This window comes from Megascapheus bottae, chromosome 14 (genome assembly GCF_031878675.1).
Source record: "Megascapheus bottae isolate mThoBot1 chromosome 14, mThoBot2.hap1, whole genome shotgun sequence".
Taxonomy (NCBI): Eukaryota; Metazoa; Chordata; class Mammalia; order Rodentia; family Geomyidae; genus Megascapheus; species Megascapheus bottae.
This window is the reverse complement of record NC_143522.1, coordinates 10,983,648-11,011,507: the sequence shown is the minus strand read 5'-3', so window position 1 is coordinate 11,011,507 and position 27,860 is coordinate 10,983,648. Positions and strand designations below refer to the sequence as shown.

General features: G+C 43.0%; 1 protein-coding gene across 4 annotated transcripts in view; it reads left to right on the top strand.

The window, feature by feature from the left end:
- Zfyve1 (zinc finger FYVE-type containing 1) overlaps positions 1–27,860 on the top strand; it is a 67,137-nt gene that overhangs the window by 14,484 nt on the left and 24,793 nt on the right. For all 4 annotated transcript variants that reach the window (XM_090344414.1, XM_090344416.1, XM_090344413.1 and 1 more), the window contains exons 2-3: positions 14,839–15,343; positions 23,005–23,219. In XM_090344414.1, coding sequence (XP_090200540.1) covers positions 14,839–15,343; positions 23,005–23,219 — 720 coding nt within the window. The remainder of the gene's footprint in view (positions 1–14,838; positions 15,344–23,004; positions 23,220–27,860) is intronic.

The window sequence follows — 27,860 nt, the reverse complement described above, 5'->3', positions numbered from 1 at the left end:
GCATAGAAAGTTCTAGACAAAGCCAGGCCCATGCCTGTAATCCTAGCTACTCAGGAGGCTGAGATCTGAGGATCCTGGTTCAAAGCCAGGCCAGGCACTAAAGTCCCTGAGGCTCACTAAAGTTCCTGAGGCTTTTATCTCCCATTAACCTCTAGACAATTAGAAGTGGCCCTGTGGCTCAAGGGTAGGGTGATTGTAGTCTTGAGCTATAGAGCATAGGGACAATACCCAGGCCCAGGAGTAGGGAAGCAGCTTGAGTTAAAGAACTCAGACCCAGAGTCTAAGCCCCCACACTCCACGCAAAAGAAAAGTTCCAGACAAGAGGAATTGGAGGCAGGAAAGGATGGATACTTCCATGAGGGTGTTTTGTTCATTTCTTCTTTCTTTCTCAGGGCTTTTGGTCAGTAATCAAGAGACTGACTAGTTTTGTACATATGCTCAGCTTATGGGTAGTTAGGGCTCCTGGGCAGTCAGGTAGACCAGTCATACGTAAGCATCTGACCTCTGGCTTTGGCTTGATTTTACTGGAGGATAATTTGGTTCTCTGACAGTGGTAGGAATTGTTTCTGATCATCTTGAAACTAGATTATTGCTTTTTTTTTTTTTTGCCAGTCTTAGGGCATGAACTCAGGGCCTTGGCACTGTCTTTGAGCTTTCTCAAGGCTAGCGCCCTGCCACTTGAGCCACAGCACCACTTTGGCTTTTTTTTTTTTTTTTTTTTGGTTGTGGGATTTGAACTCTGGTCTGGGCCCTGTCCCTGAGCCCTTCAGCTCAAAAAGTCTACTGCCCTACCTCCTTGAGCCACAGTGCCACTTCTGGTTTTCTAGTGGTTAATTGGAGATAAGAGTCTCTTGGACTTTAGTGCTCCAGCTGACTTTGAACTGTGATCCTCAGATCTCAACCTCCTGAGTAGCTAGGATTACAGGCATGAGCCACCGAGCCTGGCTACTTCTGGATTTTTCTGTGTATGTGGTATCAAGGAATCCAACCCAGAGCTTCTTGTTCTTGCATGGTAGGCAATGCACTCTACTGCTAGTCCACACTCCTGGTCCCTATTGATGACTTTTCCAGATTGTATATGATGAAATGCTTTCAAAGAGAGCCAGGAGTGTGGCCTAGTGGTACATTGCTTGCCTAGCATGCAGGAAGACCTGGGTTCGATTCCTCGGTACCACATACATAGAAAATAGCCAGAAATGGTGCAGAGGCTCAAGTGGTAGAGCTCTAGCCTTGAGAAAGTCCAAGGACAGTGCTCAGGCCCTGAGCTCAAGCCCAAGACTGGCAAAAAAAAAAAGAATAAAAGGCTTGGCATTGTTATAATCCAGGATACTCAGGAGGCTGAGGCTGAGATTTGAGGATCATGGGGTTCAAAGACATCTGGGGCAGGGAAATTCATACATTGTTTTTTGTTTTTTTGGTTTTTTTTTTTGGTTGGTTGTGGGCTTGAATTCAGGGTCTAGGCACTATCCCTAAACTCTTGCTCATGGCTAGTGCTCTACCACTTTGAGCTACAGATCTATTTCTGGTTTTCAGGTAATTAATTGGAGGCAAGAGTCACTCTCATAGACTTTACTGCCTAGGCTGCCTTTGAACCGGGATCCTCAGCTGTCAGCCTCCTGAGTAGCTCAGATTACAAGTGTTAGCCACCACCAGTGCCCAGCTGTTCATTCCTGGGGCTTGAACTCAGGGCCTAAGCACTGTCTTTGGGCTTTCTCAAGGTTAGTGATTTGCCACTTGAGCCATAGTCCCACTTCCAGCCTTTTCTATATATGTGGTACTGAGGAATAGAATCAGGGTCTTTGTGCATGCTTAAGCAAGCCCTCTACCTCTAGCCTCCATGAAACTTTTTTTTTTTTTTTTTTTTTGCCAGTCCTGGGCTTGAGCTCAGGGCCTGAGCACTGTCCTTGGACTTCTCAAGGCTAGAGCTCTACCACTTGAGCCTCAGCACCACTTCCGGCTTTTTTCTATGTATGTGGTACTGAGGGATCGAACCCGGGTCTTTGTGCATGCTAGGCAAACACTTTAACCACTAGGCCAAACTCCCGGCCCCCTCCATGAAACTTTTATCTCCTTAAATAAAGCTGTAAGTAGAGATGTGGCTCAAGTACTAGAGTACTAGCCTTGAGTACAAAAACTTAGGGACAATACCCAAGCTGTCAAGCCTCAGGACTGGCGCACCAAAAAAATTAATTAATTAATTAATTAAAGGAGGGTCTTGTCCCAGACCTAGTCACAGACACCATAGGTTCAAGTTAAGGGACAACAGAATTCTGAGTAACTGTGTAGTCCAAGAGTATTCTAGAAATCCCTCTATTTTTTTGCTCAATGTCTACCCATATGGCTGAACTGTTAAAGTATCTCATAACTTTATTTTTTCAAGGAGCTCAGTACAGTTTATGTGTATGCACCAACTAGAGTCACCAACATTTATTGAATTGTGTGCTTTATTAGTTTGGGTAATCTGTGAAAAAAATTATTTTGGGGGAAGTACTGGAAATTGGACCCAATGCCTCATGCATGGCAGGTAAGTGCTCTAACTCTGAACTGCATTCCCATCCCGCCCACAGTGAGTGTGGGCAGGGGTAGCAGAGGCCAACTGTCTTGTTTGTCTCCACTCCTCAGAGTAGAGGGTATTTGAGGAGCCGAGGCTTTTTTCTGCACAGCGTTTCTCATCCTGGTACTGTGGGTTTAATTTGTAGTTGTTTTTCCCCATGCCTCAATAACCTCTATTATTTAGTTCAGCTTGTTTGACAGGCCAGCAGGCAGGCAGACAACCTCTCTTGCGTTTTCCCCTGCTTCCACACTTACGTCTTTACTGAACTAGGAAATTAAATCTCCCATTAACAAGGGAAGCTTCTTTTTATAAATAAATAGAAATAGTTTTTAGGCTTATGCACTATTTTGGATTGTTCATGACAAGTCTTTTCCTTCCATGAGCACAGAAAGTTGTCTGCTATGACTTTAAGAGTTGGACTAAACGATTTGATTTTTAAGGGTTGCCTTCCCTGGCCATTTTTGCAAAAAGGCCATCATGTTTAAAGAACAGCCTCTGTTCTTAGTTGCTTCGACGTCCTAGTCTCATTTGCTGATTTTCCATCATGACACTTGTTACTACTTTTTTTTTGCCAGTCTTGGGCTTGGGCTCAGGGCCTGAGCGCTGTCCTTGGACGTTCTCAAGGCTAGAGCTCTACCACTTGAGCCTCAGCACCACTTCCAGCTTTTTTCTATGTATGTGGTACCGAGGAATCGAACCTGGGTCTTCGTGCATGCTAGGCAAGCACTCTACCACTAGGCCAAACTCCCGGCCCACTTGTTACTACTTTTTAAAATTATTTTTTAAAGTAGTTGTACAAAGGGGTTTCAATTCAACAAGTCAGATTTTGAGTATAATTCCTCTTGACCAGTAAAACCCTCCAGTTGTTCCATTGTTCTCTGCCCCCTTTTCCCATCTTTGTTATTGTAATTTTTTTTTTGGGTCAGCTTTTGTGCTGTCCCTGAGCCACTTTGTGCCCAAGGCTAGTGCTCTACTACTTGAGCAAACGAGCACCACCATTCCTTGTTTTTGAGTAGTTAATGTGGGATAAGAGTCTATGCATGGCTTTCTTGCTTCAGGTGGCTTGAACCACTATCCTTAGATCTCAGCCTTCTAAGTAGCTAGGATTTCAGGCAGGATCCACCTACGCCCAACTCGCTGTATTTTAAAAACTTGGTTGAGGTATAATTTGCATGTGCTTTAGGAAAGTTGTATGAGTTTGATGTGTGTATACCCAACTATATTACAGTGAAGATATGGGATATTTCCACCACCTAAATAGTGCCCCTGCACATCTGGAAAAATAGTTCCACAGTCACTGCTTTGCTTCCTGTCATAGTAAATTTGAGATTTGACTCTTTGCGTGCGTGCGTGCATGCGTGTATGTATGTATTTTCCCTTTTCAGTACTGTGGTTTGAGCACAGTGTTTTGTGCTTTATAGTCAGGTATCTCTCACTGGAGCCATACCTTCAGCCTCCTTGTTCTTTGGTTTTCCCAAAGACTAACTTGAGCTGAGCTGCAATCCACCTACTAGTGTTTCCCTGTGTCATTGGGGATGACAGGTGAGGATGGAATCATTGTACTTAGCTCTATAACTGGGATAGCAGGAGCGTGCCAATCGGGCCTAGCCATTGGATGAGATGGACTCTCATGATGCTGTAAGTCTGGAGGATGATTTAATTTTTCCAGTCTTCAGAATCATAAGGTTTTTTGTTTTTGTGGGTCATGGGGCTTGAACTCTGGGCCTGGGCCCTGTTCCTGAGCTCTTCAGCTCAAGGCCCTACCCTTGGTGCCACAGCCCCACTTCCCCTTTTCTAGTGATTAATTGAAGATAAGAGTCTCACAGACTTTAGTGCATGGGATAGCTTTGAACCGCCATCCTCAGATCTTAGCCTCTTGAGTATCTAGGATTACAGTCATGAGCCACGGTGCTCAGCAGAATCAGAAGGTTTTATTCTTTTTTTTTTTTTTTTTTTTTTTTGCCAGTCCTGGGCTTGAGCTTAGGGACTAAACACTGTCCTTGGGCTTTTCTCAAGGCTAGTGTTCTACCCTGAGCTACCACACCACTTCTGGCTTTTTCTTTTTCTTCCTTTCTTTTTTTTTTTTTGCCAGTCCTGGCCTTGAGCTCAGGGCCTGAGCACTGTCCTTGGACTTTCTCAAGGCTAGAGCTCTACCACTTGAGCCTCAGCACCACTTCCAGCTTTTTTCTATGTATGTGGTACCAAGGAATCGAACCCAGGCTGGTCTTCGTGCATGCTAGGCAGGCACTCTACCACTAGGCCAAACTCCCAGCCCAGAAGGTTTTATTCTTACAGTGTAAATGGAAAGCTGAACTGGGTGAGTTGGGTGTGGTCTTGGAAACAGTTTGGGAGCTGAAAGGGAGTTTATGAAAAATGATGTGTGGAACATCTCTGCATGTCAAAAATTTGTCAAAGAATGTCAAAGACATTCTTTGCTGCTAGGGCAGAAGAGGAGTGATGGATGGTATGGGAGAGGCCTGACCTCTCAAGTCATAGAACACACTGGTGACACAGGAGTGAGAGAAAGTGATCTTTGCCCTTACCAAATGTGCTTCCTGTGTTTGTGAGGCAGGCTCGTGACTTCAGTCATCGTTGGGAAATGATTGTGTTTGTATGTGAACTCTACCATCGTGTCGTCCATGGATAAACAGATCAGAAGAAAAATGTCTACATTTACTGTGTTGGGGAAACAGGTTTTAGAAAACTTTTGGGGGTGTGTGTGGGGGGGTGGGGTATGGAGCTTGAACTTGGCCTGGGCACTGTTCCTGAGCTCTTCAGCTCAAGGCTATCATCACCTTATCCCTGGGCCTGAACATTGTCTCTGAGCTCTTCAGCTCAAGGCTACTGCCTTACCTTTGAGCCAAGCCTCACTTCCCATTTTCTACAGGTTAATTGGAGGTAAGAGTTTCAGGTCCTTTTGTGCTGGGGCTGACTTTGAACCTTGATTTTCAGTTTCCTGAGTAGCTAGGATTATAAGCATGAGCCACCCACCAGTAGAAAACTTTTGCTAATAGGGATTTGATATTGGACTGGAACCTCCTCATTATTGGCCTTTTAATAGGTTTTTACTGATTTCTTTGATAGAGGTTTAGGGGAATCCTTTTAAAAATTAAGCCACCAACATAAATCCTGTTTTTTTTTGTTTTGTTTTTTTTTTTTTTAACTAGTCCTGGGGCTTGAATCCAGGGCCTGGGTCTTGTCCCTGAGCTTTTATACTCAAGGCTGGGGCTCAGCCACTTGAGCCACAGCCCAACTTTTGGCTTTTTGTAGTTAATTGCAGATAAGTGTCTCATGAAATTTCCTACTCTATGCTGGCTTCAAACTGTGATCCTCAGACCAACCTCCTGAGTGATGAATCCTAATTCCAGGAAATAATTTCCACCAAATAATATTACTGCCACTGACTCAGATAAACAGAGCTAGGAGTCCTTTATTTACTGCAGGACTATACTCAACTAATTGGATAGTAGTGTGTAGTCCCAGTCTTCTACTCAAGAGTTTTTATTTTTTAATGTTTTTTGTCGGTGGTGGGGCTTGGACTCTAGGCCCAGGCACTGTCCCCTTCAGCTCAAGGCTACTGCCCTGGAACCCCAGGGCCTAGGAATTGTCCCTGAGCTCTTTAGTTCAAGGATACCACCCTACCCTTGAGCCACAGTGCCACTTCCTATTTTCTAGTGGTTAATTGGAGATTAGTCTCAGGGACTTTAGTGCCCAGCCTGGCTTTGAACTGTGATCCTCAAGTCTCAGCCTCCTGAGTAGCAAGGATCACAGATATGAGCCACTGAGTCCGGCTCAACAGAGTTTTTAAAGCCAAAAACCACAGGCAGGTGGTGTGCAAAAATACAGATAAGTAAAAATTTGTGAGTTGGCAATTTTAGACAGTTTACTGATGACAAATGCTAGCACAATTTAGACATAGTAAATTTAGAGACTATAGGTAAATAATGCTAAACACATAATAAATCTAAGGACCAGTAGCAAATGAATAATGAGTGCTTACATAAAGAAATAATAAATCTAAGGACTATGGTTAAAGAAGCAATGAGTGCTTACTTGGGGGATCCATTAAGAGAAAGTTCACTTTTTTTTTTTTGTCAGTTGTAGGACTTGAGCACCGGGCTTGCGCCGCTTTGTTCCTGAGCTCTTCAGCTCAAGGCTTCTGCCCTACCCCTTGAGCCACAGTGCCGTTTCTAGTTTTCTACTGGTTAATTGGAGATAAAAGTCTTAGTGCCCGGGCTGGTTTTGAACCACTATCCTCAGATCTCAGACTCCTGAGTAGCTATTTCACATTGTACATGACTTTTTCTTGGCAACTTACCAGGGAGTCATATGGTTTATATCCCAGACAACTTTCTTCTGACCCATTTGCTTTTATTTATTTATTTATTTATTTATTTATTTATTTATTTATGCCAGTCCTGGGCTTGAGCTCAGGGCCTGAGCACTGTCCTTGGACTTTCTCAAGGCTGGAACTCTACCACTTGAGCCTCAGCACCACTTCCAGCTTTTTTCTATGTATGTGGTACCAAGGAATCAAACCCGGGTCTTCGTGCATGCTAGGCAAGCACTTTAACCACTAGGCCAAACTCCCAGCCCCTATTTTTGGGTTTTTACTCCCTTTTTGGCAGTCTTTGAATGCTAATTGGATGGCCTGGGAACTGGAAGGGCGGTTTTCCTTAAAACATCGCCAAGTGTTAGGGTGTTTGGGGCTCTACCATCTTATTTTTGTCCCCAGCAACTGGCTAGCAGCCGGGATGGCTGTGACTCTGATGAACATATTTTATATATTGTTCCCAACATCTGGCTAGGAGCCGGATGGTCTGTGACTGGTGACTTTCTTTTTTCTCATGGAATATATCACAGTTGCCTAGGTTATCCTACTGAGTAGGTATAATTACAGGCATGAGCCACTGGAGCCCAGCTTCTGTTGATCTTTCAGATATGATGGTGGCTTTAGATCTCTCAAAACACAGACATTCTACTTCTTTCTTCCCTAGAAGAAAGCAAGAATTCCCTAGGGTTGAGTTGATACAGCAGGTCAGTGCTGGACATAGGATGTGGTCTGTAATGTGTCTGTTGGTTAAATGAAGAACTTCCAGTTTGCTGGTATTTAAGGATCTGGTCCCAGTTCTGATAAAAGCAAGTTTAGGCTTTCTGGTCTGCTCTCTTCCTCTGAACTCAGCCAAATAGGGAAAGAAAGTAAATTAAAGCTGGTACTAACAAATACGTTTTTATTTTCTTTTGACAATAACTGTCTACTTAAGTTAGTTTTGGAGTTGATGGATAGGTATGAAATAAAGCTAATTTGTTGCCCTAGCATGACATTTGTTGATTAATTTTGTGTATATGTGTGTATGTGTGTGTGTGAGGGCCATAACTGGGGTGTTAAATTAAGGCCTAGGCACTGTCCCTTAGCTTTTTTTGGTCAACGCTGGTATTTTATCATTTAAACCACTCAATTTTTTGGTGGTTAAGTGGAGATAGGTCTCTGTGGACTTTCCTGCCTAGGTTAGTTTGGGGTGATGGCTCAGCATGAAATACCGTCCTTTTATTTAGCCACGCTTCTTGTGTTTCCTTGCTTTACATGAGGAAGGAGCTGATTTTGGCCCTATTTAGGGAACACTTTATTTTATTTTTATTTTTGTCAGTCCTTTGGCTTGAATTCAGGGCTTGAGCACTGTCCTTAAACTTTCTCATGGCTAGTAGTCTGCCACTTGAGCCACAGCACCATTTCCGGCTTTTTCTATGTATGTGATACTGAGGATTCTAGTCTTCATGCATGCTAACCAAGCACTCTACGACAGGCCAAACTCCTGGCCCATAGTGAACACTTTTATAAAACTTGAGATTAATATCTAGGTTATGGTTGTACAGATTAGAATCTTTTCTTCCAGAGAAGCCAAAAGAGCAGAAGATTTTAATGCTGAGTTATTCGGGATTTTGACTAGCTGTGCTGTTGAGGTTTCCTCCTTTCCCCAGTGTTTTTTTGCTTTTCCTTTTCCAGGGTTACTGGGGACAAAGTCTGTTTGGTGTTCTTCCTGGAATGACCCTGAGGCCAGGGCGGGGCCCTGTGAGGGAGACTCTTCATTCTTTGCCCTTGCCTGCTTGGTCAAAGTCTGCCTTCTGGATATTTCTCTTGTATCAGTCACTCTCAGTTCTAAATCAGAGTAATGGGGATCACTGAGCACTATAATTTTATTTTATAAACTCTGATTGGAAGCTTATACAACTAAAAAATCAGAATGTGGGGGATGGAAAAAGGAGTGCTGTTCGAGATTAATAATGTTACGAGGTGGCTGCTTTACTAGGAGCCAGCTGAGAAAGTAATACTCGACTTACTAATACTCATTATTTTTATTAGAGAAAGAGGAAAGGAGTGTGTGAAGAGAGCAAGGAGATCTTTCACTTTTCAGTAGCATGGGTTTAAATCTTGCCATGCTGTTGAATTAGTCTTTGAACAAGTAACTTCTGAGCAACAAGCAGGAGCAAGCCCGGATGTCATTGCCACTGCTTGCACTCCTGGGTGTTTTCTCAGGGGGTTGGTAGTCCATTCAGATAATGGCTCCTATTTGCACTTACCATCCGCCAGGTCTTGTGCTCAGCTTTTTTATACTCTTGGTCTCATTTTTTCTTCAGAATCCCTAAGGCTTGTACATTTGTTTATTACCTGACCTCCCCAAAGGCTTCAATAGTGAAATAACTTTTCCAAGACCAGGAGTGGGATTTGGATGTTTCTGACTTGCTCCAGGTCTTAAGAAACTAGCAAGCTCTGAGAGGAGGGAATGTGAAGTTGGGGGAGGAGTATCTTTACTGTGGCTTTTGTGTTTGTTGTTGTATCCCATTTAGGACTATCTCAGAACTGTTGCAGAATTGGGTGTGGTGGCTGCTGGCTAGGCTCAAGGTCAGGAGCTGGGTCTATTCCAGGAATGGAGCACAGGGGTGGTATGGGGTGTGTGTGTGTGTGTGTGTGTGTGTGTGTGTGTGTGTGTGTGTGTGGTGGGGGGGTGTTATCTTTTCTTTTTTTTTCATATATTTTTTATTGTAATTAATAGAAGGGTGACATTACATTCACTGATAGAGGGTGCATTACTTCACTTACATTGATACCCTTTCTCATGTCTTGGTCTCCATTCCCCTCCATACCCCCCGCCCCTCATCTTGTTCTCCACCCTTCCCTATCCAATTTCAAATAACTAGATAAGCATATATACAATATATCAGATAACAAGGTGAAATACTATGACAATTTATCTTCACTTCTCCAGACTAAAGCCAGTCTTACTTTTTTTTTTTTTTTTTTTGGTGTGTATGTGTGTGTGTGGGGGGGGAGGAATTTTGTGCTCAGGGACATGAAGCCTGCAAAGGACAGAATTGGGATTGGGGAGGTCTAGAGGGACAGGTTTGGGGAGATAGGGGGTGGCCTTTATTACAGAATTGCCTCTGCTCTTGCTTGGCAGCATTCCTCCACTTTGGGCGGGCTTCTTTCCCTGCTTCCTAGAGCTTGTGGGTGACTGGCCTGTAACAGAAGGCTTTCTGTGCCGAGCCTCAGAGATGGAGGTGCACGAAGCCCCTGTGTCCTCATTGTGTTCTCCCAGTTAAGCAAATAAGAGGTGGCATTCTCCTTGAGCCAAACTAATTGCATCCTTTCAGGTTCTGAAAATCAGTCTCACTACCAGCTATGTGAAGGCATTTCACTGCTTTCTGCCTCAGGGGAAAATGTCCGCATTAGGGGTGGGTTTGCTAGGATCACAGGGAGTAAAGCTAAAGTGAAAGGCGGCAGGAAGAAACACAAGGCCTGCTTTCAGTTTGCCTGACATTTTCACCTTACCTGATGGTTTAATGAGTGATATACTGCCCAGCCAAGGAAGGGAAAGATGGTCATATCTTCACTTCATGCCTTCAGTACATGTGAAATGATGGGGGGAGGAGGGGAGTCATGGCATTTGAACTTAGCCTGGGCCCTATTAGTTCAGGGCTACTACCTTAGCCTGGGCCTAGGAGTTGTAGCTGGGCTCTTCAGCTCAAGGCTACCACCCTATCGTTGAGCCAAGCCCCACTTCCTGTTTTCTAGAGGTATAGATCAGAGTCTGAGGTCCTTCTGTGCTCTGGATGGCTTTGAACCATGGTCCTCAGATCTCAGCCTCCTGAGTAGCTGGGATAACAGGCGAGAGCCATGGTGCCGTGCTAAGAAAACCCTACTTATGATTCCTCATAAGCTTTTTCTTCCAGAGTTCTTTCAGTGGACTCATACATATGCCCCATGTAGGCATGTGTGTAACTTAATACATCCTAAGTAAAAATTGTAGATGCTAACAGATGAGGTCATTATATTATGTGAAACTTTCGGTGAGTGTTTACTGTGAATCCTGAAACACTGAATTCTGTCCTAAGGCTCCCACATGCCCCTTTTCAGTTGTCCACTCAGTGATATTCTGGTTAGCAGTTGCTGTTTGGTGGTGAATGGATTGTTGACAGAATTGATTTTCCTGGAGACAATCTCCAGGCCTTGTCTTCCCTGCCCCAGGACTGTTGTTGGAAGTGCAGGCCTTTCCAGCTGGCCACCTTGACCTTAGCTGACTCTGCTGGGAGAGGTTTCTGGAGCCTTTGTTTGTCTCTTGCTGGATACCTTAGCAACTTGGAACAAGCCTGGCTGCATAACACAGGTCCAATATGGCCTTGTTCTGTGTCACTCCTCAGGAGTTATCTGCTGGGTTATCAAATGCTGCTGTGGTCAGTCCTGTGGAAGACATGTTGGGGGAAAGTGATTCAAGTTGATAGCAAAGTATCATTCATTCCTCCACTAGATACTGAGCTGTGTGCCAGGCTGTGTTCTAAGTGCTAGGCATGTGAAGATAAGATAGACAAGTCCTGGGCTCCTGGATCTAGTGAAGGGGGTGGTATAGTGGGCATTTAGTACATTTTGTTGGTATTTCTCATTAACATAAAATTTCCTAGAATTACAGTCGTTTAAAAGTAAAGTATACATTTTGACATTTTTGATTATATATAAACTTAAGCAATTTATATCATTATGTAATTCAGAACATTTTCATCACTGCACATAGAAACTATGTACTCAGTTAGCAGTTCCTTGCTATTCATTTCTGCCCCCTGCCTTGGGCTACCACTAAGCTACTTTCTGCTTGGTAAATTGGTCTGTCCAGAACATTATGTCAATTGAATCATCTACTCTCTGGTCTTGGGTGTCTGGCTTTTTTTACATATTCATATTTTCATAGGCTATCCATGTTGCAGCATGTATCAGTAGTTAATTCCTGCTCCCTCCTCACAGTGTTAAAGCAAATAGTATTTCATAGTTTCTTTCACTCTCTCTTTCACCCCCCACCCCCATGCCAGTACTGGAGCTAAAACTTAGGGCCTGGGCGCTGTCCTTTAGTTGGTTTGTTTTTTTTTACTCAAGGTTAGTCACTTGAGCCACAGCACCACTTTCAGCTTTTTGCTGGTGACTTATAGATTAGATTCTCATGGACTTTCCTGCCCAAACAGCTTCAAATCTGAGGATCATTCCTTAGATCACCTGAGTAGCTAGGATTATAGACGTAAATCACTGGTATTCAGCTTTTGTTTTTGTTTTTGTTTTAGATAGTGTATGGCTTCTTCAACTCATGATACTTTCACTTCAACCTCCCAAGTGCCCAGGCTGCAGTCTTATACCACAGCACCTGGATGAAATTTTTAATTTTTTTTTTTTTTTTTGCCAGTCCTGGGCTTGAGCTCAGGGCCTGAACACTGTCCTTGGACTTTCTCAAGGATAGAGCTCTACCACTTGAGCCTCAGCACCACTTCTGGCTTTTTTCTATGTATGTGGTACCGAGGAATCGAACCCGGGTCTTCATGCATGCTAGGCAAGCACTTTAACCACTAGGCCAAACTCCCAGCCCCTTTTTAATTATTTTTTAAGGAGAAAACATTTTCATTTTGATTATACTTGATAATTTGTTTAGTAGACTGTGAAAAGCTGTCATTTACCCACTGCATGAGTAGATTAAGGAGTTGGATTACCAAGGAAAATGCTTTGGAAATAGAAAAAAAATACAGATTCTATAATTATAACAGAAATACATTCTCTTATTTTTTAGAATAAGAGAAATGTGGATGGAACTGTGCCTTAGGAGTAGAGTGCTTGCCTAGCATGCGTGAAACCTGGGTTCGATTCTTCAGTACCACAGAAACAGAAAAAGCTGGAAGTAACACTGTGGCTCAAGTGGTAGAGTGCTAGCTATGAACGAAAGAAGCTCAGGGACAGTGCCCAGACCATAAGTTAAAGCCCCAAGACTGGCCCCCCCCCAAAAAAAAAATTGGAGGTGAAGTCTCACAGATTTTCCTGCCTGGACTGGCTTTGAACCAAGATTCTCAGATTTCCGCTTCCTTAGTAGCTAGGATTATAGGTGTGAGCCATTAGTGCCTGGCTCATACTTTTCTCATTCTCCCACAAAGGTTAGGTAAGTAAAACTTAAATAAAAAGACAACTATAATTTTAAGGAAGGTCTTTTCTCCCTCTCCCCTCCCATAGTCATGTTTTCGTACTGAAAAACTAGTTGGATTGATTCAGGATACATTTTCCAGTAGAATCTTTCAGGTGTTCAATTTCTTCCAAATTCTGGTCTCACCCATTGTCCAACCCATCAGAACAAGTCAGTAGGAAAAGAGTATAGGTCTAAACAAAACCAAAGTGAATGCTGATTAATAGTCATTATTTGAGTTCAGTACACATAAAATGTTATAGCATTGGAATTTTGTGATGTTTAATGAGTATAGACAAGTTTAACTGTAAAGGAGGAATTGATACAATCATAACAGGTAAGCTGTAAAAATTTCCACCATAGGGGGCCCAGCAGCATAGCCTAGTGGTAGAATGCTTGCCTATATGTATGAAGCTCTGGGTTTGATTCCTCGTTACTGCATACAGAGAAAAAGCTGGAAGTATCATTGTGGCTCAAATGGCTAGAGTTCTAGCTTTGAATAAACTGTCCACGTAGGAAGTGGTGCTGAAGCTCAAAGGGTAGGGCGATAGCCTTGAGCTGAAGAGCTCAGGGACAGCGCCCAGGCCCAGAGTTCAAACCCCATGACTGACAGAAAATAAAAAAAACAGTATCCAAGGACAGTGCCCAGGCCCTGAGTTCAAGCCCCTGGGGGAAAAAAATTTCTACCACAACATTTCTGTTGGCTTACTTCTGCACTCTTAGCTACTTAGGAGGTGGAATGGGGGTGTATGTGGGTGCCTATTCTGAGGCAAGCCTCAGCACAGAAGTTTGTGAGATGCATGGGTATGGAAACACAGTGGATGGGTGCTTTAGTATGTCTGTCATCCTCTCCTGTGACTTGGGGAAGAACAAAGTGGATGATCAAGTGAAGCTGGTCTGAGTAAAGTGAAACCTCACTTGAAAAATAACCAATGCTGTTGTTCAGTAAAAGAAAGGAGATGTATTACTTATCTGACTTATGAAACTGTAACCCCTCTGTGTATCACCTTTATAATAATAAAAAAAATAGAATTAACAATACAAGGGCTGGGACCATGGCCTAGTGCTAGAGTGTTCACATAGTGTGCACGAAGTCCTGGGTTTGATTCCTTGCTACCACATACACAAAAAAAGCTGGAAGAGGTGCTGTGGCTCAAAGGGGTAGAGCTCTAGCCTTGAGAAATCCCAAGGACAGTGCCCAGTGAGTTCAAGCCCTAGGACTGCCAAAAAATATATATTACCAATGCAAATCTGGGCACTTGGCAATGAAGACTTATGAGTTATTTTTTGCTAGTAATTTGAGATAAGTCTCACAAACTTTTTTGACTGAACTGGTTTTGAACCAGGATTTTTGCAACTCTGTTTTTTTTTTTTAATATTGTCATGGTGATGTACAAGGGGATTACAATTACATTCATAAGGTCGTGAATACATTACTTCTTCAACATTGTTAGCCTTTCCCATGTTTTTCCTCCCACTTTCCCTTCCCCCACCCCCACAACTCAGTCTTTTTGGTCTCTAGGATTACAGGCGGGAGCCACCAGTACCTGAGTTTTATAGCTTTACTTCTTTTTGACCACTGAGTTCTTGCACTACCTGAGGCTCAGAAGCTCCAGCGAGCTCTCTCTCTAGGGTGGGAAGTGGTAGTGGAGCATTGTCCTAATACTGATTCGTTTCCTTTCCCATCTTGCCAGGTCAGTCAAGCATCCTGACCTTGGGAAACATTTCATTCTTCTTGTAGATGTTTCTGGCTTTTTAGTTTGCAGGTTTCATCATCTTTTCTGTTTTTGTTTTTTGAAGGTAGCAAACGAAGAGGACTTTATTAGGAAATTGGACTGTAAACCTGATCAGCACCTGAAGGTGGTTTCCATTTTTGGGAATACTGGTGATGGAAAGTCTCACACCCTCAACCACACTTTCTTCTATGGCCGGGAAGTCTTCAAAACCTCCCCTGCTCAGGAGTCTTGCACTGTGGGAGTGTGGGCTGCCTATGACCCAGTGCATAAAGTAGCAGTGATAGACACAGAAGGGCTCTTGGGGGCCACAGTGAATCTCAGCCAGCGAACCCGGCTGCTGCTCAAGGTCCTGGCCATCTCAGACCTGGTCATCTATCGAACTCATGCAGACCGGCTACATAATGACCTCTTCAAATTTCTTGGGGACGCCTCGGAAGCTTATCTAAAACACTTCACCAAGGAGCTCAAGGCTACCACTGCCCGCTGTGGCCTAGATGTCCCCTTATCTACTCTGGGTCCTGCAGTTATTATTTTCCATGAGACTGTACACACTCGACTACTGGGCTCTGGTGAGTAAAAAGGGCACAGTGTCTCAGAGTGCCCCTTTTGGGTACAAGGAGATGGCTATGAGAGGCAATGACAACTTGGTAATGTGGTAATTTTTATTTTTGTTTTTTCGATTGTAGGGTTTGAACTCTGGGCCTGTGTGCTGTCCCTTGAGCTCTTCAGCTCAAGCCTAGTGCTCTACCACTTGAGCAATAGCACCATTTCCTGTTTTTTAGTGGTTAACTGGAGATAAGAGTCTCATGGCTTTAGTGCCTGGGCTGGCTTTGACCCATGATCCTGAGTAGCTAGGATTACAGGTGTGAACCACTGCATCTGGCTTCAACTTGGTAATATTAACAGTTGGCTTTGGCCAGGTGCTGGTGGCTCACCTTGTAACCCTGGGTACTTAAGAGACTGAGATTTGAGGATTATGGTTTAGAGTTAGTCTGGGCCTGAGCGTTTTTGCTTGTTTTTGTAGGTTGTGGGGTTTGAACTCTGGGCCTGGGCACTGTCCCTGAGGTCTTCAGCTCAAGGCTACCACCCTACCCCTTGAGTAACAGCTCCACTTCTAGTTTACTGTTGTTTAACTGTCCTGGAATGCTTTGAACTGAATCCTCAGATCTCTCCCTCAGTAGTTAAAAGTATTTAAGGGCTGCTGTGGGCCAATGGTAGAGTGCTAGCCTTGAGCAAAAGAAGTTCAGGGACAGTGCCCAGACTGAATTTAAGTCCCAGGACTGACAAAAGTGGAAAACAAAAGTGTGGACACACACACACACGCACACACACACACACACACACACACACACACACACACACACACACGTCTTGCGATTGGGGAAAAGACAATAATAGGCACGAGACCATGGAATTGAGGTTTGGGCCACCAGGGTCCTGAAATCTTCCCCCAGCTTCAGGGGCCTGGGTCAATTTTACAAGGAATTTATTGAGAAAAAGTGAGGTAACAGTTACCTTGAAGTTACAGGCATCAGTTGTGATATACTAAAGTGATAAACAACTATTTTTTTAATGTGTAAGCAGCAGGTGACTCATAATCAACATAGATTTTTTTTCTTTTTTGCCAGTCATGGGATTGTCCTTGAACTTTTTCTCAAGGCTGGTGCTCTACCACTTGAGCCACAGCACCACTTCCAGCTTTTTTTGTATGTATGTGGTACCAAGGAATCAACCCCCCCCCCCCTGTCCTTGTGCATGCTAGGCAAGCACTCTACCACTTGGCCAAACTCTGGGCCCTAACTACTCTGGGCCCCAATTAACATAGATTTTTGTCTATCCCTAACTTCCCAGAAAGTTGGGTGTGGAATTTGTCTCCACCTAGAACAGGAATCTGAGTTCTTACAGCCGGGACTGATTGACCAGTTTAGGAGAATCAGATTCTGAGAGGTCCCGGAAAAGGCATTTCATTCTCCCAATCCTTTCAGGTCTCCAGCTTGGCTTTTGAGGATGTATGTGTCTGTGTGTGCGTGTACATATATAAATTGTACAAAGGAGTTTCAATTGAGATCTTGTCTTTTTTTTTTTGCACTTTTTAGTGTTACTAAGTAGTTGTGCAAAAGAGGTACAGTTCTGTAAGTCAAATAATATGTACAGTGCTTCCTGGTCAATGTCATCCTGTCCTTTATTTTCCCCTAATTTTTTTCTTTTTAAATGAGAATTAAGAATGTGAATGTACTGAATTCTTTTTTTTTTTTGCATTTTTTATAGTAATTAGTAGAAGGGTTACATGATATTTTCCAGATAGAAGGTGCATTAATTCACATACATTGATACCCTTTCACATGTCTTGGTACCCATTTCCCCCCCGCCCCCTGAATTCTTTTTTTTTTTTTTTTGCCAGTCCTGGGTTTGAGCTCAGGGCCTGAGCACTGTCCTTGGACTTTCTCTAGGCTAGAGCTCTACCACTTGAGCCTCAGCACCATTTCTGGCTTTTTTCTATGTATGTGGTACTGAGGAATCGAACCCGGGTCTTCGTGCATGCTAGGCAAGCACTCTACCACTAGGCCAAACTCCCAGCCTCCCTGAATTCTTTATATAAGAGTTCTAGCAATGTAGTGGCAGCTGGGCACTGAAATATAATTTCGAGGTTTAAGACAGAGATATTATAGGTCTTGGTGTATTGGTGAGGCAGGTGCATGAAAGAGAGCAGGTGCTTAGCAAATGTGAGACCCTACATGCAATCCCAACACTGTTTAAAAAAAAGTGGCACTTAAGACTGGCATTAGAAAAAACTAGTGGGCACTAGAAAACGGGAAGTGGGGGCTGAGGCTCTAGGGGTAGGTGGTATCCTTGAGCTGAAGAGCTCAGGGACAGTGCCCAGGCCCAGAGTTCAAGTCCCATGATGAACAGCAACAACAACAACAACAAAAAAAAAAAAAAGAGGAAGAAAAAAAGGTAGCATTAGGTTGTAATTGTAGCTACTCAGGAAGCTGAGATCTGAGGATTGTAGTTCAAAACCAGCCCAGGCAGGAAAGTACATAAGACCTTTTTTTCTCTTTTCTAATGCAGTTTAATTGGGATAAGAGTCCTAGGTCCTTTTGCATCTGGGCTGGCTTTGAATCTTGATCCTTAGATCTCAGCCTCTTTCGTAGCTAGGATTATAGGCGTGACGCGCCCAGCACACATAAGACTTTTTCTTCAGTAAACTATGGAAAAGCTGAAAGTGTAGCAGTAGCTCCAGTAATAGTAGCCTTAAGCTTTAGAAGCTCAGGGACAATGCCCTGGCCCTGAGTTCAAGCCTAAGGACTTGCACTTGGAGGGAGGGAGAAGAAGAAGTAGGAAAATCAGTGATGTACTGGAGGAAGAGTCAACATTAGACAGGACCATGGATAGTTTTTCCCACCAACAAGAGAAATAGTTTTGTGTATGTAGGGGTGTGTGTGTGTGTGTGTGTGTGTGTGTGTGAAGGAGAGAGAGGGAATTATTATCATTTCCATATTCTCAGGGAACTAGGGAACAAGATGGTCACCCAAAAAGGAATCTAAGGGAACAAGTACAGCATAAAGGTTGAGTGCAGCGGTAGCAGTATGGCCCCTAAAACAGTTATACTATTCACCCTTTAAATCAGTCAGCAGAGTCCACTGGGCATGGAGCTAGGACTCAAATCTCCATCATTGAAAAGCCCATGGCGTAATTGGGAGATCAAGCAGTGTTCTTGTTCAGCAGATACTGCTAGGGGAACTGTGGGTGCACAGGGTTATGCACCTGAGTGGAGATCTTAGAAGAGGCCATGTGCCCCTGCTGTGGCATGGCTAGACAGAGGAGGGAAAGTTCATGCGGTTCTGGAAGCATAAACCCTGCTGGATTTATGTAGTAACTTGTGTTCAGGGAACTACAAGTTGTTCTTGGAGAGTTTCCTGCATTCTCACCTCATCCTGTGGTATGCCTGCATGCCTTTTCTATCTAGCATCCAGAGTGATCTCTTGAATAAAAGCTTAATTTGTAATACAGATTATAATCCAAGTTTCTAATTGTGCATGCTCATTCTAATCCCTTGTCACTGCCTTTATTCCCCTTACTTTCTCCCCATGGATTTCTGTGCTCGGGAGCATCTTTCTCCCCACAGTCCCCCAGCAGTGCTGCCTTTTCTCTACTCCCATCATTGCACATTTGCTCTGTCTGCCTGGCCCCTGACTCCCAGCTAGCAAAATCTCAATACCGGCTTGCAGTTGGGGAAATCTGTGAGGAGAGAAGAATTCCGAACCGTCTGAATAGTGGCAGGAGGAGGTCGGTGGAGGAGAGGAGTGGACACTTTGGGCTGTGGTGGTGGTGGTGGTGGTTCTGACCAGTGGATGATGGTGGTCCCAGTGACCTGTGACCTTCCAGGATGAAGGAAGGGTCTTGCTGCTTCCCAGAAAGGAGAGGATGTGTGAGCAGGGCTGACCTCCTGTGATCAGCCTTGCCTATCATTTTGGATCTTCACAACATTGAGAAAAGGTTCCTCATTTTAAGATTTTTTGAAAGAACTAGGTCCTCAAAAGTTTTATAATGTAAAACTTATATAAGTTTACAAAAACTTTAGGACAATGTACTCTGTGTGAGTTGTGTGTCTCCCCTTCCCAGTTGTGGGGTTTGAACTCTGGGCGTGGGCACTGTCCCTGAATTCTTCAGCTCAAGGCTATTGCCCTACTCCTGGAGTCACAGCATCACTTCCATTTTTTTTGTGATTAATTGGAGATGAGTCTCTTGGACTTCAGTGCCCGGGCTGGCTTTGAACTGTGATTCTCAGATCTCATCCTCCTGAGTAGCTAGGATTACAGGCCTGAGCCATGGTGCCCAGTTGTGTGAGGTATGTATGTATGTATGTATGTATGTATGTATGTATGTATGTATGTATGTATGTATGTATGTGTGTATTTGCTTGCTTGCTTGCTTGTTTGTTTGTTTGCTTGCTTGCTTGCTTGCTTGCTTGCTTGCTTGCTTGCTAGTCCTGAGGCTTGAACTAGGGCCTGAGTACTGTCCATGGGCTTTCTCAAGGCTAGTGCTCTACCACTTGATTCACAGAACCACTTCTGGCTTTTTTTCCCTATGTATGTGGTACCAAGGCAAAGCATTCTACCACTTGGCCAAACTCCTGACCCCTTTGTTTTTACTTTTGCCAGTCCTGTGGCTTGACCTCTGCTTGGGTACTATTCCTTAGCATTTTTGCTCTCCTTCTAGCTTTTTGGTAGTTAATTGGAGATTAGAGTTTCATGGATATTCCTGTCCAGACAGGTTTCAAACTTTGGTTCTTAGATATTGGCCTCTGGAGTAGCTCTGGCACCCAGGGTGGGTTTTTGTTTGTTTGTTTGTTTTTTGGCATTGAGGTTGAACTCACGGTTTTATTCTTATTAGATGGGCACTCTCCCACTTGAGCCATGACTCTAGTAGTTTCTTGTGTTCTATATACAAGGACGTTCTAGCAAAATTGGGATCCTAATTATAGTCTAAAAGCTCCTGAATTTAGAAGTTTTTCTGGAATACCATTGTGGCTTCTTTTAACTTTGGGATGGAACCAGGAAATGCATGGTTGGAAGGCTACTGGAATTGTGGACAAGTTGATAGTTACATTTTCCTTTGTGTCATGGAATTTCTGGTTGACTTTGCTTCTTTTCTGGGCAGAGGATTACTAGTTTGGTAGGAAAATGAATTATAGGTTGAGGATCCCTATCCAAAATTCTTGGGACCAAAATTTATTGGTAGAGCATTGTTAAATTTAAAATGAAAAATCTAAAGTGCTGAGAGATCTTATGCTCAAAAAGTTTCAGCATTTGAATTATTTTGGATTTTGAATTTTCAGATTTAAGGATGTTCCACTTATATTTCTATTTTATATGAGCAGAGCTTGGTCATTGTGACCAGTAACTACCTGTCAAGGGAAAAAAGCTATGAGAAAGTGAGAGGAAATGAATGTAGCAGGAGTATGTTTCTGAGAAGTCTTTGACCCCAGAACTACTTCTTAAAGTGCAACATGAGTATAGAGACTAACTAATTATGGCTACTTCCTTAATGTTCTCTGTCTCTCTCTCTGTCTCTTTCTGGCTCTCTTTGTGCTGGTCCTGGGGCTTGAACTCAGCCTATATGGTCACTGTCCCTGAGTTTTTTTGCTCAAGGAAGTGTTCTACCATTTGAGCTGCAGCTCTACTTCTGGCTTCCTTTGATGGTAAATAAGCATTGTATGGGCTTTATTGCCCAAGCCATCTTCATACTGTGATTCTCACAGGCATGAGCCATCATTGCACAGCTAATGACTAAATTTGAGCTAGTCAGATGTAGTTCAGTAGTATAACATTTGTCTATCATGCATGAGACCCTGAGTTCTATACACACCACTATAAAACTAAACAAATTTTTTAAAAACTAAATTTGAATTAACGTATCATCTTCAATATTAATTGGAGTAAAACAAAATCCTTTCAATCTTTATAACTTTAGAGGTAAAGGTTATTTATTCTTTGCTAGTACCAAGGCTTGAACTCAGGGCCTCCCACTCTAGCTTGGCTTTTTCACTCAAGGCTGGTATTGGTGTGGTGCTGATTAATTGGAGTAAGAGTTTTGGGGATTAGTTTACCTGGGCTGGCTCTGAACTGTAAATCTTAGATCTGAGCCTCTCAGATCTGAGCTAACATTACCGTCATGAGCCACTGGCACTTACTTGGCTTCAAAATATTTCTTGATTCCATTTGTCTAACAGCAGTCCAGTGTTCTAGACTAATGCTGAGCCAGTGAGCTAGCTAATAACTCCTATTTGGCCATATGTCTCAACTTAATCATAGAAGACCAGAAGTCTCAGGGTATAGAACTCTAAATGCTTGCTAGGAGATGATTAGCTCAGTGTGTTCACAGGAAAAAGGACTATTAAAAAAATAAGAAAGGTCTCCATATATTAAGTAATATTAAGCAGACTAATAGCAAAGCAAGTTGCATATAAACAACTATGGTAAATATGACAGGAAAACATCTAGAAGGATGAAAATTAGACCAGGCCAGTGGCTCACATCTGTAATCCTAGCTACTCAGGAGACATGTGAGGATCATAATCCAGTGCTAGAAATCTGGAAGTGGTGCTCTGGCTCAAAGTGCTAGTAGAGCACTAGCCTTAAGTGAAAAAGAAAAGAAAAAGCTCAGAGACAGCCCCCAGGCTCCAAGTTCAAGCCCTGTGACCAACCCTCCCCCACCAAAAAAAAAAAAACAAAAAAAACAACCCAAAACAAAAAACAAAGAACAGTGTTCAAATGAACACTGAATTTGTTATCTTTGCTTAACTACTATAGTTAGGAGGAGTTGAAGCCACACACACTTTCATTTTATACTTTGACATGACTAGATTTTTCTTACAAGAAAGACTTACAAGAAAGACTCTTCCTTGAGGGCCTGGGGGTTTGACCTAGTGGTAGTGTGCTTACCTAGCATACACAAAGACCCGGGTTCGATTCCTCAGTACCACATACATAGAAAAAAGCTGGAAGTGGTACTATGGCTCAAGTGGTAGAGTGCTAGCCTTGAGCAAGCCCAAGGACAGTTTCCAGGCTGAGTTCAATGCCCAGGACTGGCAAAAAAAAAAAAAAAAAAAAAAAAGACTCTTCCTTGAAATAAGACATGTACAGAAAAATGTGCATCATACCCAAGTGTGTGGCATGGTGGCATGATTTTTCATAATCTGAACACACCTATGTAAAATCTAGTAGCTCTTGAAATACCCTTGCGTGGATCTTTTTCAGGCTAGGCTAACATAACATGCCTGTGTGTGTCCATGTGTATGTGTATGCTTTACATATATAGAGTGTTTTTTTTTTTTTTTTTGGTACTGGGGATCGAACTCCAGGTTGATTTACTTGGCTAGGCAAGTGCTTTGCCACTGAGTTACATTCTAGCCCTGGAGTAGGTTTGTTTGCTTGTTTTTTTTTTTAACTTTTTTTTTTTTTTTTTTTTTTTTTGCCAGTCCTGGGCTTGAGCTCAGGGCCTGAGCACTGTCCTTGGACTTTCTCAAAGCTAGAGCTCTACCACTTGAACCTCAGCGCCACTTCCGGTTTTTTTCTATGTATGTGGTACTGAGGAATCGAACCCGGGTCTTCCTGCATGCTAGGCAAGCACTCTACCACTAGGCCAAACTCCCAGTCCTGTTTGCTTGTTTTTTAATGCTGAAAGGAACAATCACTCATTACTCACATGCCTGTATCTCCCTATACAGATCACCCTTCAGAGGTGCCGGAAAAACTTATCCAGGACAGGTTCCGGAAGTTGGGCCGCTTCCCTGAAGCCTTTAGTTCTATTCACTACAAAGGAACGAGGACTTACAACCCCCCAACAGACTTCTCTGGGCTTCGGTGGGCTTTGGAACAGCTGTTAGAGAATAACACTACCCGGTCTCCCCGGCACCCGGGAGTCATCTTCAAAGCCCTGAAGGTGAGTTGGCCCCTGCCCAAGTGCTGCTTAGGGGGGCCTGTGGGCAGTGAGGACACGGAATCCTCAGCTTTGTCGGTGGATAATGGCAGAGGAAGAACATGAGAGGTGTTTGCATTTGTCCCATGCCTTCATATGGCCAGCAGGTTGCCTCTAGAGGAATCTTCAGTCATAGTAAAACAATTGATAGATCAGAACTTCTGAAGAAACCACCGGCCTTTTAGATGATAGGAGAGGGCTAGGAATATGGCTCAGTGGTAGAGTTCTTGCCTAGATATTAGGAGAAAGTGCTAGCCCTTTACCCATGCCAAGACAGATGCTACATAATCTATCTGTGGTCCTTAGAGATTTATCTGTGGCCCCTTCCTGTCACATAGCATCTTGGGTAGGAAGAGGTCACTGTACTGGGTGTTAGCATCTCACTCCTGCAGTGGTCTTACTGCTGTATTACTCCTGTATGGTCTTTGCCATCACCAGGCAAAAAAAGTCACCAGAACAATGTAGTAGTAGAGCACTTCCTTGCCTGGCATGTTGGATGTTCTCTGTTTAATTCCCATTAACACTCATTTACACCCCACCCATACCCAACCACCCTGTGCCCCCCACCCCCTAGCCAGACCATCTTGATAATATTTTGATGTCTTACTGCACAAGTATTGGTCAAAACATTTCCTGAGTTTACTAAAACAGAAAAAAAGTTTTTTCTAGCCCTGGGGCTTGAACTCAGGACCTGGGCACTGTCCTTGGGCTTTCTCAAGGCTAGTGCTCTATTACCTGAGCCACATCACTACTTCTAACTTTTTCTGTGTATGTGGTACAGAGGATTGAACTGAAGGCTCATGCTAGGCAAGTGCTCTACCACTTGGCCAGGCTCCTGGCCCCCTAAACCAGAAAACATTTTCTAGAAGAAAATTAAATGTTATTGACAGTACCATAGAAAAAAGAATTCTAGCCAGGCACTGGTGGCTCATGCCTGTAATCCAAACTCCTCAAGAGGTTGAGATCTGAGGATCATGGTTCAAAGCCAACCTGGGCAGTAAGGTCCATGAGACTCTTATCTCCAGTTAACTATCACAAAACTAGAAGTGGTGCTATAGCTCAAGTGGTAGAGCACTAGCCTTGAACTGAAGAGCTTAAGGACAGTGCCCAGGCCCAGAGTTCAAGCCCCACAACCAATAAATAAATAAAAAAGGAAAATTGGATGCCATCATATTATGTGAAAATTAAGACTGCCCATGATTCCTCCCTAACAATAGCGATGTTAATATGTTATTGTCTGCCCTCACATTGTTTACTATATCTTAATATAGTTTGTCATTATATTATATGTATAAATGGATAGTTCATAAACACTGTTAGAATATAACCTTCAAAATAGTGTGTATAGCTACCAAAATTTCATTGTCTGAATGTACTAAAATGGTTAGACAAGGTACTGTTAGTGTTTACTATTACTATTATAATGCTATAACCAAATAAAAGGTCTGTATTTGTAATTACTTTTTCCTTTCTTTTCTTTCTTTTTTTTTTGGTGGGTTGTGGGGCTTGAACTCTGTGCCTGGGCATTGTCCTTGAACTCTTCAGCTCAAGGCTACCACCTTACTTCTTGAGCCACAGTGCCACTTCCAGTTTTCTGATGATTAATTGGAGATAAGAGTCTCACGGTCTCTAGTGCCTGGGCTGGCTTTGAACCTTGATCCTCAGATCTCAGCCTCCTGAGTAGCTAGGATTACAGGTATGAGCCTCAGCACCCGGCTTGCAATTATTATTTTCTCTCTCTCTTTTTTTGTCAATCACAGAGCTTGAACCTAGGGGTCAGGATGCTCTCCTTGAGTTTTTTTTTTTTTTTTTTTGCTCAAGACTAACACTCTACGCCTTGAGCCTCATTTCTGTTTTCTGCATTTTGGTGGTTAATTGGAGATAAGAGTCTTCAGAATTTGCTGTCCCTGCTTGCTTTGAAACAGTCCTCAGATCTCAGCCTTCTGAGTAGCTAGAATTATAGCTGTGAGCCACCAGTAGTACCTAGCTCATTTAAGATTGTTTTCTTTCTATCTCTCTTTTCTTGCCAGTCATAGGGCTTGATGAACTCAGGGCCTGGCTACTGACCCTGAGCTTTTTTTTTTTTTTTTTTTGGTCAAGACTAGTGTTGTTACCACTTGAACCGTAGATCTGCTTCCTTTTCTTTTCTTTTTTTTTGGTGCCTAATTGGAGATAAAGAATTTACAGGCTTTATTACTTGTGCTGGCTTCAAACCATGACTCTCAGATCTCAGCCTCCTGTGTATTTAGGATTACAGGCATGAACCACCAGCATCCCAGTCCTTTTTTGTTTTGTTTTGTTTTTCCTCAGTCAGTTGTGGGTCTTGAACTCAGGGCCTGTATCTGAGCTTTTTCACTCAAGGCTAACTTCTGCTTTAAGCCACAGTGCCACTGCTTATTTGGAGATAAGTCTCATGGACTTCCCAGGCTGGCTTTGAACTGCAATGCTCAGATCTCAGCCTCCTGAGTAGCTAGGATTACTGGAATGAACCACGGGGGCCCAGCCATTTTCCTTATTATAAAAGGAAAATAGTGTTCCTAACTGGGCTGAGGTATGGATTAAATGAGAGCATAGCTATGAAACGAAGGGTTTAGTCTATAGTAAGCGTTCAGAAACTATGCAGATCACATTCATGATACGGACTTGAGGCTAATGCATTTTTAGAGGTGTTGGTTGAGTGTGTCCTTGAAAGTATAAGATGGCTTTCACCATCTAATGTGTGCTTAGAGGCATTGGCTTTCACTGTGAACATTCTGTAGGAGGCTGAATTCCATGTTAAAACACAAAATTATAAATACCCTCAATGTGAATCTTTAAACCAATAGTCCAGTTCTCAAAATTAACCCAGCTCAATGTTAAAAACCCTCAGAGACACGGAATACTGTAATTACTGCTCACGTCTTTTCTCTCCAACCCCAGGCAAGTTTTTAGGCATTTTAAAGGAAATAGTTACACAATACTTTCACAATGTGATACCACTCAGGAAGCTTACTCTCTGTGATTAAAATGAGCTTGGTCAGCTGGAACACTGATGATTCTTTGTAACTGGTGTCTCCAGAATTTCTTGTGGCCCAGGTGTTTTCTGTTTTGGGGAGGTAGTAGCCTAGGGCTGGGCTGTGGTACTTTTGTCCATGAGAGGGAGTGATCTGTTCAGGTACAGGGTTTGGGCTTTTCCTAGATATTGTATTGGCTTTGCAATTTTTGCCAAGGACTTAGAAAAAATTAGGTTGGGTGCTGATGGCTCACCACTATGATCCTGTCGACTCAGGAGATTTGAGATTTGATGATCACGTTCATGGTTCAAGAAAGTCTACGCGATTCTTACTTCTAGTTAAGCACCAAAAAAAGCTGGAAGTGGAGCTGTGGCTCAAGTGGTAGTCTTAGCCTAGAGCACAAAAAAATTCAGCAATAGCACTCAAGCTGAGTTCAAGCTTCAGGACTGGCATTGTATTTTGCCTTTCTGTTTGTATTGCTTTGCTTCTAATCTCTTTTTATTATTATTTTTAATTTTTGTTAGTCCTGGGGCTTGACTCTGGACCTGGGTGCTGTCTTTAAGGTCTTCAGCTTAAGGCTACCACCCTACCCCTGGGCCTGAGCATAGTTCCTGAGCTCTTCAGCTCAAGGCTACTGCCCTATCTTTGAGCCAAGCCACACCTCTCATTTTCTAAAGGTTAATTGGAGATAAGAGTCTCAGGTCCTTTCTTTTTGTGCCTAGGCTGGCTTTGAACTTTGATACTCAGATCTCAGCCTCCTGAGTAGCTAGGATTACAGGAATGAGCCACTGTGCCTGGAAGGGTAGCAGTTTTATAGCCAGGCGGGACACAAAAAGTCTGTGAGACTCTTATCTCCAATTAACAACCAGAAAACTGAAAGTGGTGCTGTGGCTCATGTGCTAGCTTTGAGGTGAAGAACTCAGGGACAGCAGCTACGCCCAGAGTTCAAGCTCTAATACCAACATAATATATAGTCATACATCATTTGTAGTATAAGAGAGCATGGGCATAGGCATAATTACTATTATTATTATTTTATTATTTTGCCAGTCCTGGAGCTTAAACTCAGGAGCTGGGCAATGTCCTTGGGCTTTCTCAAGGCTAGTGCTCTATCACTTGAGCTACAGCACCACTTCAGCATTTTCTGTGTATATGGTACCAAGGAATAGAACTCAGGGCTTCATGAATACTAGCAAGCACTCTACCACTAGGCCATGCTCCTGGCCCAGCATAATTGATTGTTACTAGAATAATTTATTTGATTTCCTGTTTATCTGTTTGATATTATTCTTTATTTTTCCAGTTCCTCAGTAATTCACCACATAAACACCTTAAAAAACCTAGGATGAGCCGGGTACAGTGGCTCAGCCCTTCAGAGTTCAGGGACAATGCCCAGGCCCAGTGGTAGGGTGGTAGCCTTGAGCTGAAGAGCTCAGGGACAGTACCCAGGCCGAGTTCAAGCCCCACAAAAAATAAAATAAAATAAATAAACAAACAAAAAAACCAAAACCAAAAAAACCTAGGATGTGTTTTTATATGATTTATATGAGTCTTTGCTATTTATTCAAAAAAGCAAAAAAAGGGCCTGAAATTTAGCCTAGTGGTAGAGTGC